Source organism: Glycine soja, chromosome 7 (assembly GCF_004193775.1).
Source record: "Glycine soja cultivar W05 chromosome 7, ASM419377v2, whole genome shotgun sequence".
Lineage (NCBI taxonomy): Eukaryota > Viridiplantae > Streptophyta > Magnoliopsida > Fabales > Fabaceae > Glycine > Glycine soja.
In genome coordinates this window covers 4,749,740-4,764,618 of record NC_041008.1, presented here as the reverse complement: position 1 = coordinate 4,764,618, position 14,879 = coordinate 4,749,740, and the positions used below count along the sequence as shown (strand labels likewise).

The 14,879-nt window shown below is 27.0% G+C and overlaps 1 protein-coding gene across 2 annotated transcripts; it reads left to right on the top strand.

Moving 5' to 3' along the window:
- Window positions 1-12,607: 12,607 nt before the first annotated feature.
- Window positions 12,608-14,730, top strand: LOC114418293 (dof zinc finger protein DOF2.5-like). Of its 2 annotated transcripts, none has more exons than XM_028383569.1 (2): window positions 12,608-12,753; window positions 13,566-14,730. In XM_028383569.1, the coding sequence occupies exon 2, from the start codon at window positions 13,596-13,598 to the stop codon at window positions 14,439-14,441; it is 846 nt and encodes a 281-aa protein (XP_028239370.1). In that variant the 5' UTR covers window positions 12,608-12,753; window positions 13,566-13,595; the 3' UTR covers window positions 14,442-14,730. The 2 variants fall into 2 exon arrangements, with proteins under 2 accessions (XP_028239370.1, XP_028239369.1); XM_028383568.1 differs by having other exon boundaries at window positions 13,485-14,730.
- The last annotated feature ends 149 nt before the right edge of the window (window positions 14,731-14,879 follow it).

Below are 14,879 nucleotides of genomic sequence, written 5' to 3'. Positions count from 1 at the left end.
TAAGTAAAACCAATACTCACGTCCCAAGTATTATTGCTAATTAGTAAGTAACCGCAATCAGGATGGATACTTGCATACGAGTTGAAGGGTTAATTAATCCTGTTGCTCCACGACTGAATTAATGGCCAGGACTCTGATATCAGCATGCATGTCTATTCAGAGTTTACATCAGTTAAAAACAAGCTTTCTAAAACTTGGATATTGAAGGACAGAAAGCTTTAATCGTTCAAAGTTTAATCTAATCATGATTGATTCATTATCAAATTGATAATTAACAATTAAATAATATTATTTTACAATTATAATATTAAACAAAAAAAGATAAAATTTATAATTATGTAATATTAAAAATTAAACTTCTCCTGCATGTAAATATTATAAATGTCATTTTGGATGAGAATTATTAGTCTTATATATAAAATAATTAAAATTATTAGAAAAATGTTGAATCGTTTAGCTCAAGATTTGTTACCAACAATATCTAATTTATCTACATCGATTTTTTCAAATTTGATTGTTAGGGATTAATAAATTGGTCTGATAAGATTCAAGAAAGGGTGAAGATCTCCAACTATGGACAAAAGTCCTAAGCAGACAAGCATAGGAGGCCACTTGAGTTTGAAGTAGACGGTCATGTGTTCCCTAAAGTTTACTTCTAACTTCATTGAGCCATATCAAATTCTGACATATAGGCTTTGTGGCTTATGAAATAGTCTTGCTATCTCTCTTGGACATTCTCAATGTGTTTCATGATCCTACACATGCATGTCACAAAACCAGACACAATGAGACTCAACCCGCTAGGATTGAGTACCAAAGGATCCAGTAACTTAGATACAAGACCATCAGTTTGGTAAAGATAATGTGTAGTGACACTAGGGAGATGCTACATGGAAGCTTGAGGACAAGATGCATAAGCAGTATATACGTACGAATCTCTTCCTAGGTAAGTGAATTTTTTAGGACGAAAATTTTCTTATTAGGGAGAATTGTAACATTTTGTTTTTCATAATTAAGTGAATAAGTGATTTAATTAAAAAATACAAGAGAAATTAAATTTTAATTTATGCTTTTGAATAATTTAATTAATAAATTATAGTGAGTTGCTTATGTATTTAGTGGATTTTTTGATGTTTCAGCCTTGAAGGCTGACATTTTGGATATGGGAGAATTAATGGAGTGCTGTGTCTAGTAAAGCTTTAGAAAAAGAGGGTAGCCCAAGAGTCCCTAAAACCTCCCTTAAACCCCTAGTATTCAAAACCCTCCACTAATCTCATTTTCATTTTCCTTCTCCCTCAAGCTACCTACTCTCTAGAGGTTGAAGAAATTAGAAGATTCAACTGGAATGATACATTTCCCCCCTTCTCCTAGAGTTCCATAGTTTTTTTTTTAAAAGGAAAATCTTAGAGTTTCATAGTTGTTCCTTGAACCATAGAGGAATAGTTCATGAGTATCCTAATTTGTGTTTCAAAAATCTAACTCGAGAGTGTTTTCGGTTTGGTTGGTTGTCCTCTTAGTGTGAGTTGTTAGTTGAGTGGTGAAAAGCTTCTTCCTTTAGCATAAACTTCTTCCTTTTCCCTTTCCTCCTTCCAAAAGCTAAGTCATTGAAGTTGAATAGGTATACGGACAACTCAACCTTGTTTTAATCTCATGTTGGTGTGAGTTTGAACTTGAAAATGTGACATTACCCACCGAAGCTCAACCTTATTTTAACCTTGTTTGAAAGATAAAATGTGACATTACTCATAGTGAAGTGATGGGCAAAGCAGACTCAAATTATAAAAAAAAGGATAAAAATAGATTTTAAGTAAATTAGTAAGAATAAAATAAAAAAGAAAAAAAAGTTAATAACTTATAACATATAAATTAATTGAAGTAACTTATAAAAATAAATGAGAAAGACTTAAATATATTTTTTATACATGTGATATAGTTTATTTTTATTTTATTATTTAAACTTTATTTTTTTAATTTTGATAAATATATACGTGATTTATACATATTTAACGAAGAAATGTAATAGTATATCATCTAATATTTTTGGAATAAATAATACATGCAAAGATTAAAAAATATTTTATAATATTATTATTTAATTATAAATTATTATGTAAAATATTTTATTTATTTTTATAATATATACCTATCTTAAAATTCATATAATTTTTTTAATTTATTAATAATATAAAAAATTGTGTTAATAATACATATTATTAAACTCTTTTTTTCTGCACATGCACGACGTGAAATTCATCTAAACCGAAAAATTAAATTTCACAAAATATTTGACCACATGGGATTGTGTGACTTTGAGCAATTTGCCATGTCACTCCTTTGTTTGACAATCAAATTAGGTGGCTCATTTAAACTTAATTAAATATACAGTTGCAGATTTGACTTGATAATGTCATCAGTCGCCTCACGTACAATTTTTGGAATGCATATAAAATAATGTAGGCAGGAAGTCAGTGGACACTCTCACACTCCATTGAATATTTACATGTAGTCAAGGTAAATAAATAATAATAACAAATGAGATTTATCATTTGTGATATGATAAAAAAATTGATAAAACTAAGATATTTGTATTACTGAGATATCTAAAAAATATATTATATTCTTTAATTTCAATCTCTATTTTATTTTATTATATCGCATTAATCACAATATTTTATTTTTATTTCTTGCCTATTTGATTGGGTATAATTTTTCTCTCCCTTTTATTCTATGGTTTTGAAAAAAAAAATATATGTTTTCGTCGTTGTGATCATAATATATAACGCTTAAGTTGCGATTACGACGTTTGGGATTACTAATGTTTTGCTGTTTGAAGTAGGTGCCAGATGTAATAGACTTCAATTTTAAATAATCTTCGATAATCTCAACATGATCAATATTACTTATGAAACAAGATTTTATTAGATACTATAGTCATAATTTAAAGAAGGAAGCAATTTTGCGTAAGGGAGTGTCTTTAGTACCTTACGATCGATGTGTCGATGTCAAACATTGTGGTCCAACCGTTGAAGGCCTGCTATATTAAATTTCCACTTGATACAACAACAAATGTCTTTCCACACTCAGTCACACAGTGTAAGGTTTCATTTGTTTCAAAATTTAACAATTTTTTTATTTTAAAGTTGGCTCTAATTGGTTCACAGTGATTGAGATTGTATCCAAATAGGGATTTTATAAGTTGGGACGATAACAAAAGTTAATATTTATTTAAACAATTCGGTTTGTTAGGTCCATGAGACTTTTTAATGACTTAAATTTTTTTTTAACTAAATAGGTTTTTTAAAAGTCTTGACTTCATTTATTTCCTAAACAAATTTGGCTTGATCTAACCTATTTCTATCTCTAAATGGAGTGAAAGAAAATAGGAAGGAGGAGATGAGATATAAATATCAATTTTTTGTTGGTTGATTAAAAAGAAAATTAGAAATGAGAGATGTTATTTCTGTGAGACCCATTAGAAAATACTTCTCCAAATTGGCATGAACAAAAAAGGAAATTAAATGGTCTCTCTCTTTAAAAAAAATTGTTTAGTTTTCCTAAAATAAATAATATTTTTATAACATTTTAAAAATAATAAAAAATTATATGTTAAACATAATAAAATTAAAGTTGAACTTTTCTTTTACTGAAATATTTTTTATTATGTTAAATATTTTCATGATAAACGATAATAAAACTTTACATGTTAAAAAATATTTTTCTCAAGCATGAAAAAATATTTTTTTCTATACTCATAATTTTTTTTCCTATCACAGTATCACCTGTAAAACAAAACACACAAATTATCATCAAAGAAGTGTTTTTTTCAAATATTTCGAAACCTCTCTCCACTCAATAGCTTCGTCTGAAAATGTTCAAGCTAAGCTTTTATATTTACAATTAATTTACATCCCTCGTGAAGAGAGTGGTCGCATCACTAGTGAAAAAGAAAAATCATCACATATTCTAAATGTAAGCCAACTTGCATCCCTCTCTATACAGGTGTGTGTATATAGTTGTAGTCCCGATACATAGGTCATTAACCAAATACTTGACTAACTCTTTATCACATTTTTATTGGAATAGCAGTTGATGCTGGAACTATGAATAAAATCTATATATCTAAGAAAAATATTCTATTATTATATGGATGGTGGAACTATTCAGCAAATAATCAACATCACAAGTTAATCCTCCATGTCAATGGATTTTGTGCATACCTAATTTATTTCCACAAAATTTCTATTTGCTTTACTGAAAATAGCTAATTTTCTATTTGCCACTCCATTAATTCTTGTACCAATCTCACAAATAAATGTGTTATGTAAAACTATTTGCAATTGACTAACATGCTAGTCGTATTCTATGTTCTTACTGGGTATGGTATTATTTTCGCAGCAGTTTCACACCTATCCCTCATGCAATGCAAGTACTTGTTCCTCGTTGATGTCATAATCGACAATACTAGAGTAGTAGATATATTTTAGAAGTCATGTGGTTTTAAGGACGACCACAACTTTAATTGGAGATAATCTAGCATGCATAATGTCGCCTAATTTTTGGGTACCCACAATGCTATATATTGACCTAGACCTTCCACATGGCTTGCTCGGACTCTTCCACATTTTCATGGAGAAATTTAAAGAACAATGGAGTTAGGTTCAATTCAAGCCACTGATTCTGAATTCAACTCACTAGTGTGGCTCTGACATATTTTTGTTTCACAAGTCTATAGCTACTTCAGTAGTAGTAATAGCATTACGTACGTACCTTAACAATCTTCACCGGCATCCCTACTTCTGAGTACGGATAATTTCTGGCTATCATTTTCTCACATGGAAATATATATTAGATATTTTTTTTATACAACTTATAACTATGAGTCAATATATATGTTAGGTATAGTATTTAAAAGATCCAACTCGATCGTAATTAGCTAGCTATGTTTCTTCTCTGCTACCTTAAATAACAACGATTCTCTTGGTGTAATGAAGAACAAAGACATAGGGGAGGGAAAAATTGATTATTATTATTATATCATTCATGTTTTAATCATTTTCATTCTTGTGATCAGACAATCACATGTGTGTCTAGTTGGTTACAACTTACAAACTTAATTAACATGTTAATTCATGTTTTTACTAGTATTAGATTACATCATTTATCTATCTAGTTGGGATCATTGGTTCTAGCTTGATGTTCTGCACTGCTAGTTTTATATAAAAAAAAATACTATATATTAAAAGATATTGTAAACTAAAATAAAAATAAGTATTTTACGAATTTGGCATGTATATAGAGAGGAACTAAAAGAAATATTTTACGAATTTGAAGGACTAAAAAATAATTTTAAATTTAGCAGAATAAAATAAAAAAAAATTATATTTAAGAGACTAAAAATATATTTAAAACTTATTTTTAATATGTAAATCTCTCTTAATTTCATTCTGAATCAAAATAAAAAAATAAAAATAAAAAGCTTGAACCCAATCAGGTTAGTCTAGCATAAGTCAAATATGACACGGACTTTGTTGAATTGATCTAAAGATCAATTCAATAAAATCTAATTAGATTTTCATGAATTTGAATTAGATACTTCATTATATTAGATTGATTTTAGTTTAATAAATTCAATTAAAATTTAATTAAATGATGAATTTGAAGTTTTGAACATAATCAAGACTCAAACAAATTCATACACAATCAAATTATTAATTTAAAAATCATAAATTAAACATATCTCATTTTCAAAATAATATATTATTTTAAAATTTATCTTTTTTATTTATTTTAAGATAATAACATTATTTTATAAATAATATTGTGAATATATATATTTTTTATTTTATTTTATTATTTATTATATGAATAATACAATATGAATACTAATTTTTAAAATATTTTTACTATTCGGTAAAAAATGACCTTTATTATTTTTGAGTTTCAAGATTTTTTTAAGTTTAATTAGATTGAAATAAAAAATAGATAAAATTCAATTTAATTTGAACCACTTATACCCATATTAGTAGATAATAAATAAATATTTAAATGTATTTTATATAAACACTTGTGATGAATTTAAATTTTTTTAAATTATAATATATAATATTCAATGAATATATATGTAGAATAAATTATTTGACCGTCAATTAAAGGTGTGCAGGTGTATGTTTCTAAACTTGTGTGAATTGACTTAAATTTTTCTGTGTAAATTAAAAAAATATCATAAACAACAATTTTATTTGTTGGATTAGCTAAAATTTATCTTTAAGGACAATTATTATATTTTAAAATATACATATAATCAAATATTTTTCTAATTTTTACTTTGATTAAAAAAAATATATACAGTATTAATTTAGACAGTTCTTAAACCTATTATATAAAATTCAAAAAATAAAATAAATATAAAATTTAAATATTTTAATTTATATGATTCTTATGTATTATAATTGATTTAAAATTCTATTAAAAATAAAATAAATATAAAATTTATATTAATTAATTAAATTATTTAAAGAGAATAAATATAAAATGTAATATCTCTCATGAAATAATATCTTCTTAAATATATAATGGATTCCATCGATGTAAAACAGTCTCAGAAAGATAAGGTAATAACAGGAGAGGGTTGGAATGCGTGATTTTTATTGCCTTGGGATGCATCATTATTGATTTATGGTAATAAATAACAAATATTAGTAATGAAGTTTTATTATTATTTTATTGTGGGATGAACTTATGTAAATTTATTAAATCAATGAGCTTATTCTTTATTTATATTTAATAAAGTTTATCATTTCTTATCAGTCAAAATAATAAATATATTAAAAGGGGTAGAAGCAAGATATAATAAAATTTATCAAATAATAAAACTATATTTAAAAATGTATTAAAACTATTATTATTAATATTCCAAGCAAAATCTTATATTCTTTCATATTCTTTTAGGATATTATAAATATATATAAGAGCATATTAAGTGAATTTTTTTTATTTATTATGGTAGAGTGAAAAGAGTCAATCATGATCATTGAATTAAATGATAAAAAAATGAGAGTAAAGATAAAGTTATGTAATTTGTTTAAGTAATTACATAATCATCGAATAACTTTTAATCTTAACCATATATGTATAGTTAAAATTTACTTATTTCGTAATTTTATACTTCCTTCGTCCTAAAATAATAATTATTCTGTTATTTTATTTAGATTAAGAAAATGTAATAAATAAACAAAAAATAATAATAATTTCATACATTATTAATATTATAAGGAACATAAATAAAATAATAATAATTAATATTACATTAAAAAATAAAATAACAATTATTCTCGACTAATTTTTTTCTTTTATAAAACAATTATAACGAGACTCATGATGGAGCACAAACATTTCTCTCATTCAATACATGCACGAACAAATTGTACATGCCCACGCCTATGCCCATGCATTCCAATACACACACCAAGCCAACTACATTCTTTAATCCTTTATGTTTAAGGGGATGAGAACACATAGATAAAGTTATGTAATTTCACCCACTCACTCAAAAATCAATCACATTCTTTAATCATGGGGACATATAATTAAAGTTATATAATTTCTTTAAGGTTATATGATCATTAAATAATTTACACATGCACACACGTATGCATGTACATCCTTTATATTTAAGGGAATGAGAATTTGATTCATAAAACACCCAAGAATTTCAATTATGAAATGCTCAACACTTTGGTTACAGTAGTATTTGAATGGATGATCAAATTCTCTATAATTACATGGTAACCTGCATTATCAATTAATTGTTCCAAAAAAAAATTATTTATTTTGTTGGAGGTTTCTTTTAATTAAGTAATTAAAATTAATGAATTTTACCCTTCTGAAGTAAGTAAAGTGAAAAATTTTATACGCTGATGAATAATGAAGAAAACAAGTTTATAATTTATCATACACTATATATATATATATATATATATATATATATATATATATTCACATGTTTAACCGATGATTTTCAAATCAGAGACGATATTTTCTTAAGTGAATCATTTTAAAGAAATGAAACTTAAAACTGGTTAATCAATACTAATTTTTAAACCAATTATGAGAAGAAGAAAAAAGATCCAAGAAGCCCAGAGTTGCAGCTTGCAAAGCCCACGAGTATGTTTGATCAAGGGAGCAGCTATTGAAACATCTGAATTTGTTATTGGCACTATCCACGTGTGTTTTAATTTTTTTTCCAAAAATACCCTTTTAACAGAAACACGATTTCATTTGCAAAATACTCAACAGGAATTCATTTCCATTATGTAAAAGGGGTAAAAAAAATATATAACAAAAACATGATTTTGTTGTGTATCTTATAAATGAAATTATATTTCCATTGAATATTTTTTTTGCACCTTTTTACACGACAAAAATATATTTTCTTAGTTACATTTTTTTCATATGTACTAAACAAGAATGTAATTTTGTTGAGAATGATACAAACAGACCCAAGATTCCGTTGCAGCGTCCACCCTCCAAACCCACCGTTGCAACTAATAGAATGAATGTTGAACTAATGAAAGGATAAAATTGTAAATATCTAAAAATATAGGAACAAAAAGCATGCAAAACAAAATTGGAAGGCAAAATTGACAAAATCATGAAATTGAGACAAAATGTATAATTACATGTCATTACACCAATGTCACATCATTGATTCATGTTATTGTCACGTGAAATGCCACGGTAGCATAAGGGTATGTCAATAGTTAACTAATAGAATACATATTCAACTAATGAAAGAATAAATATGTAAAATTTAAAAATATGGGGATAAAATGCACTAAAAACAAAATTAAAAGAAAAAATTTACAAAAATCATGAAACTATGAGGTAAAATGTACCATTAAACCTGTAATTTTAATTTGTATTTCTCAAAAAAAGAAAGTGTACTTTACTCTAAATTTATTATAGAAAATATAAGATTTTTGTACTTTTAAGCAATTTTCTTACAGATTTTAAAAACAACCCAATTGCACGAAGACAAAATTATAAAAACATATGAACGTTTGAAGAAGTTGTAATATTTCTTTTTTTTTAGTTTTACGAAGATAACCAAATGTCACTAACATAAAAATAAGTGAGAGCTTTTTAACAACAACAACAAAAGTGAGAGAGAGATATTGAGAGGGAACATTCACTTTTCACGGGCAGGTTCAGATAAACAAATTCACTTTGATAACGTAAATATACTTATTTTTTCCTTTTGTCATCTTATTAAGTATAGTGTTTATTTTTCTATATTTTTCAAATACTTTTATACTCTTAATCGATTAAAAATCATTATAAATTTTAAATAAATTATTATAAAAGTCAAATATTTCTAAAATTATATGACAATTCATAATTAAATAATAGTTTAAAAAAGTTTTACACTATCAACATGTTTTACTCAAATTATTAAGTATTTTTACACCATAGATTTATAAGTTCAAATTATAAAAATATTAATAATTAAAAATAAATTTAATTTTAATAAATTATTATTATAAAAAAGGTTATACTGACAAACAATAAATATAGCTGTTAAAGTTATTATTATTATAAAAGTCAAACTAAATATATCTTATATATTATACACATGATTATTTGAAAATGCAAAAAAATATTTGTGCTTATAATACGTTCTAATTAAAATCATTTAAAATAAGTCTTAATCAAAGATATAGTAATTAAATTAATTAATTTTTTTTAAAAAAAATCTTTTTTCTTCTGTCCATCTAGCATTATTTCGGCCCACTTTAACCTCTTTTGTCGCCTTTCTCGACTATCTCACTGTTTTTCCAAAAAAAGAAAAAAGAAATAAAAAACATCAAAAACATCTTCCATCATTCCTTTTCTTTATGTTTTGGCATTATCATTGTCCTTTTAATAGTAATGTCATCTCCATGGATTAGAAAGGAACACAATCATAACACATAAAGCAATGTTGTATCGGAGTTTAGGACACAGTTATTAGTATTCTTGACCAAAAAGACGAAAGAATAACACATCACTTGTTTTTTCTTCCCCGACTTATTTTAGTAAAAGTTAGGCTTGACTCGTTTCAAGATCAAGGCATGATACAAATTTAAAATTTTAACAAAAGTTTAAGATAGTACTTATAGATAACTTAATTACAAATGACTACTAATAAAAATCAAATTATTTTCCAATGCTATTTGATCTTATTAATTGAGTTAATTATCCATTACTTGTCATATATATTGAAAAAATGTCCTTTAAATATAAAAGTGATAGACATTGAGATTGTCTTCATTGATATAGTCTTTGTCTCTCTCTTTTTTTAATCCTAACATATGATATATTAATAGTATATTTCATTTAATTTTTAGATTAACATAACTATGCATTAGTTTGAAGAAACATTCATGATGGAATAATCAATGTTGTTGATCCGAATGAAATTAACACAATTTTCTTAAGTAAAATTCCAAGTTCAATTAGTTTTGTGGTAAAAAACCATTATTGGGAAATAAAAATTTATTATGAGTGATTAATTAGGTTTTTTATGAAAATTAATCATTTTCAAAATTAATGAAAATTCCGCCCCAACTTATGTTAACCCAAAATTATGATTATATAATGTCTTTATTGACAATTTTTTGTTTTGGTAACGTTCTTTATTGACAATTTAATTTGTATTAAACACAAATTTGAATCCGCTAGCTCTAGCTAGCTAAATTCAAATTCAAGCATAGTTGAATCTTTTTTAATTTTTTGGGAGGGGAGGACATTTTTTTTTTTACCTCTAATCCCTATCAGCTAAAAATAATGAATTTTTAATTAAAAACTGTTAAAAATGTTAGAAATCAATTGAGAATGATTGTGAAAAATAATCAGTCACAAAATTGAATGAAAATTCATGAACGAAAAACTATAGATGACTTACCAAATGTGTTTGATTTATTTTTTATTTTAAAGTGTTTTAAATAATATTTTTTTACTGTTAAATTTTTTTTATTATTCATAGTGTTACTTATATGTTATGGAAAGAAACTTGTGACAAATATATAGCTCTTATGTTAATCTAAAATTACATTTGCATAAATGCAATAATTATTGGCTTATCGCATTATGAAAACACTTGTGATCCAAAGAAGAAAAAATATTAAATATGCTTTCATTTTATATATCTTTTGTTCACGAGGCTTAGAACACAAAATCTTAAAGACTAAAACACACATATATAAGAGGATGAATTAAATTATATAATATACTTTTCATAACTATTATATTATTCTATAATTTTTAATTGAAGAGTATTTTTTTTAAAACTCATTATTAAATTGAAAGTTCCTTTAACATAGATCATATATATAAAATTTTATATTAATTTTAAATTATTTATTATTTTAGTTTATTTATATAGATTAAAATCAATATAATATAAATATTTCAAAATATACTAAAATATGAATCATTTAATTATCTTTTTCTCATAATTCAATTTTGATATAAATAATCTTGATAATATGTAAATAAAATTCAACCGTTGAATTAATAAAAATAACATTTTATATAAATTATTAAAATGATATAATAATTATCAAAATTATACCGGTATAATTTCATCTCTCCTTAAATATACATATTAGACACGCTCTAGCCAGATCAAACTAACAAATTTGTAATAACAAAGTATCTTTTTTCTACGAATAATTTTAAAAAAATTAATTACCTATATCAAGCATGCAAATCACGGTTTTGCACAGTTTAGCTCCTTTAGCCAGGTTTGTCATGTCTAGTGATATCCTTGTTTACAATAATGCATGGCATCAGCACCACATATAATTTTGCTTTTAAAATCACCACAGAATTGAAGACTTGAATGTGGTTGATTACTTTGAAAGCAATATTGTGTAATTGCGAAAACATGAAAACATGCATATAGCAGAGATCTTTGAAATTTAATTTAAGGAATGCAAGATCAATTAAAGCAAGCAACTGAAACCTATATTTCCGAAAAGTGATAACTGAATAAAAATCACCGTTTAAGATTGAGAATAGAGTCCTTGATTCTGGCCCAAAATAAAGATAGGTACTTGATTAGAGAAAAAGAAGGTTTGACAATTTGAACCGCCAATAAGAGTTTATGTCGTTTGAAAAGTTGAAACCCACCACAGTAGTACATACTCATTATTCCCCCACAAAAAACAGAAAAAAGAAGATCAAAAGAAACCAATCTAGAATAATGAATAAACAGTACATACATGTACTAGAGCATTTTTTATGTATTATCATTAAATAAAAAATTATATGTGATAAAATAGTTGATTAATTTTTTATCCTTTCAATTGATTTAACGTATAAATAATGAGAAATTGTGAAACGTCTCCTCCATTTTTAGGGTAGAGGGACGAAAAAGATAAATAATATGTAATGTGACAGAAAATATAGAGAAAAATAGAAAGAAAGAAAAAACTATGTGAAGTGTAAGAGAATGGGATTGTGTTTGTAAGTATTCTAAAAATAATAGGTCTCATTATAGTCATTAAAAAAAAAAGTGAGTCCTAAAGGCTAAAAACATCGATCATTAGTGTGAAGAGATATTCATAATGTAGTCAAACCAGACACTTCTCTTCTCGCTTTCTCCTTTTCCTTTGTAGCATTCATAAAGTAAGCCTACGCATAAAGCCACCCAACAAACGAACCAAAACATTCTTTCTTGCACTAAGGAGCAGTTGCAGACAAATTGACAAGGTGAACTCTCTCTCTCTCTCTCTCTCTCTTTCTCTCTCAAATCAACCTTTGCTTTTCTCTTTCTTTTCTTTGAATTTTCATGGCTGTAGCTGCTGTACTGGCCAAAGGTGGTGTGGATTTTTCTCATGTCTTTTCCTTGAAGCACAATCCTGAGTTATTTATTCTGGGTTTTGGGTTGTTCAAAAGCTGACACAAAATATCAACTTCCACTAGATTTAAGAGTTGTTTGTATCTTTGATTTAATTCTTTTCTAGATAGCTATATATATATATGAGAAGATCTTCATGGTAACTTCAAGGTCCACATATATTGACATTCCATCTTCTCTCTTTTCCTACCAAAGCAAGTTTTTTATCAGCAAAAGCACTGCTTTTCCTTTTCCTTCCACTAGCTTTACCTTTTTGCTCGTGTGTGATCATTTGTTAAAGAGCACAAAAAATTAAAAGATACTATTTGTTGTTATTATTATTTGATTATTGATTCATTTACATTTTTTTAAAAAACTTTATAATTGTCTTAGTGGGAAGCCTTGCTACCTTGCTTTGATTTTTGTTGTTAATTAACGATCTTCAACAATCTTTTATGTAAACATAAAATCACCACCAGCTATACCTCTTGAAATTTTTTGTTATGGTATAGATTCTAATCATTCTGGGGCGATCAGTGTGGTCGTGTAATACATGTACTCACCTCACATAATGAGATAAGGCTTTCTTGTTGATGTTGTACAGATTCTTGTCACATATGAAAGCTTATAACTATAGGTGTCCTGTCTCTCTCTCTCTCTCTCTCTCTCTTTTGGGGTTTCTCAGGACAATATTGGACTTATTGTGAGAGTAGTCATGGAGGGGATGGCTCCCAATTCATGTGCAAGGCCAGTTCTAGAGAAAAAAACAAGGCCACAAGAGCAACTGAATTGTCCAAGGTGCAATTCAACCAACACAAAGTTCTGTTATTACAACAACTACAGCCTCACACAGCCAAGATACTTCTGCAAGACTTGTAGAAGGTATTGGACAGAAGGAGGGTCTCTGAGAAACGTTCCAGTTGGAGGTGGTTCAAGAAAGAACAAGAAGGTCTCTGTGACAGCTTCATCATCATCATCACCAAAGGTTCCAGACCTAAACCCACCAATTAACCTCTCATCAGTCTCAGCTATCTCCTCACAAAACCCTAAAATAATGCATGGTGGCCAAGATCTCAACCTGGCTTTCCCAGCTATGGAAAAGTACCATCATGGCATGCCACCTTATGTTGAGATGCAAAACAGTGACACCACCACCACTCATCATCATCACCAAACCTCTTCTTCTTGTTCTGCTCCTCCAGCTTCTCTTTCAGCTCTTGAGCTACTTAGGTCAAGCATGGCATCTAGGGGTTTGAACCCTTATGCTCCTTCTTCTTCCTTGATGCCAAACTCAACAAACAGCAATGCCCTTTACTCATCAGGGTTTCCCATGCAAGAAGTTAAACCTAGTCTTAACTTTTCTTCAGCTGATGGGATGGGAAATAGATCATATGATCATCATCAGATTCAAGAGAGGGGTGGTGGCAGACTTTTGTTCCCTTTTGGAGATGTCAAGCAGCTTTCTGCTGCTGCAGGTGCTGATCAAGTGGAACACAATAAAGAACAACAAGGGAATTCAACTGGTTATTGGACTGGAATGATTGGTGAAGGAACGTGGTAAGAAAGAAAAGAAAAAAAAGGGAGGACAAAGGAAAATTATAAGAGAACATGCATTAATAACATTTATATATATATATATATATATATCTTCTTTTATTTTGATCTTCCCTATTTTATTTTTTTCTCTTTCCACAATATGGATATCATTTGGCAGCTGAAGTTGTTCAGAAACTAACAATAGGACACACATGGTTAATTATTACTTTGTTTTATTTCAGAGAACGTGGGGAATTTACTTCTCATCTCGGTTGTTTTTAATTTATATATATATATATATATATATATATATAGGCATAGAAAAGGTGAATATTAGACCTGTTTTTGTCCATGGCACATGCAATTCCTGTATTAATTGAATTCTTCTATGAGAATTAGCAGATCTTCTTCATTAGTACGTATGAATTTTCAAATGTTTGGTTCAAATTAAGGACTTTTGGGG

Coding starts and splice junctions, on each gene's coding strand:
- LOC114418293 (XM_028383569.1), top strand. CDS start 13,596: ATGGAGGGGATGGCTCCCAATTCATGTGCAAGGCCAGTTCTAGAGAAA.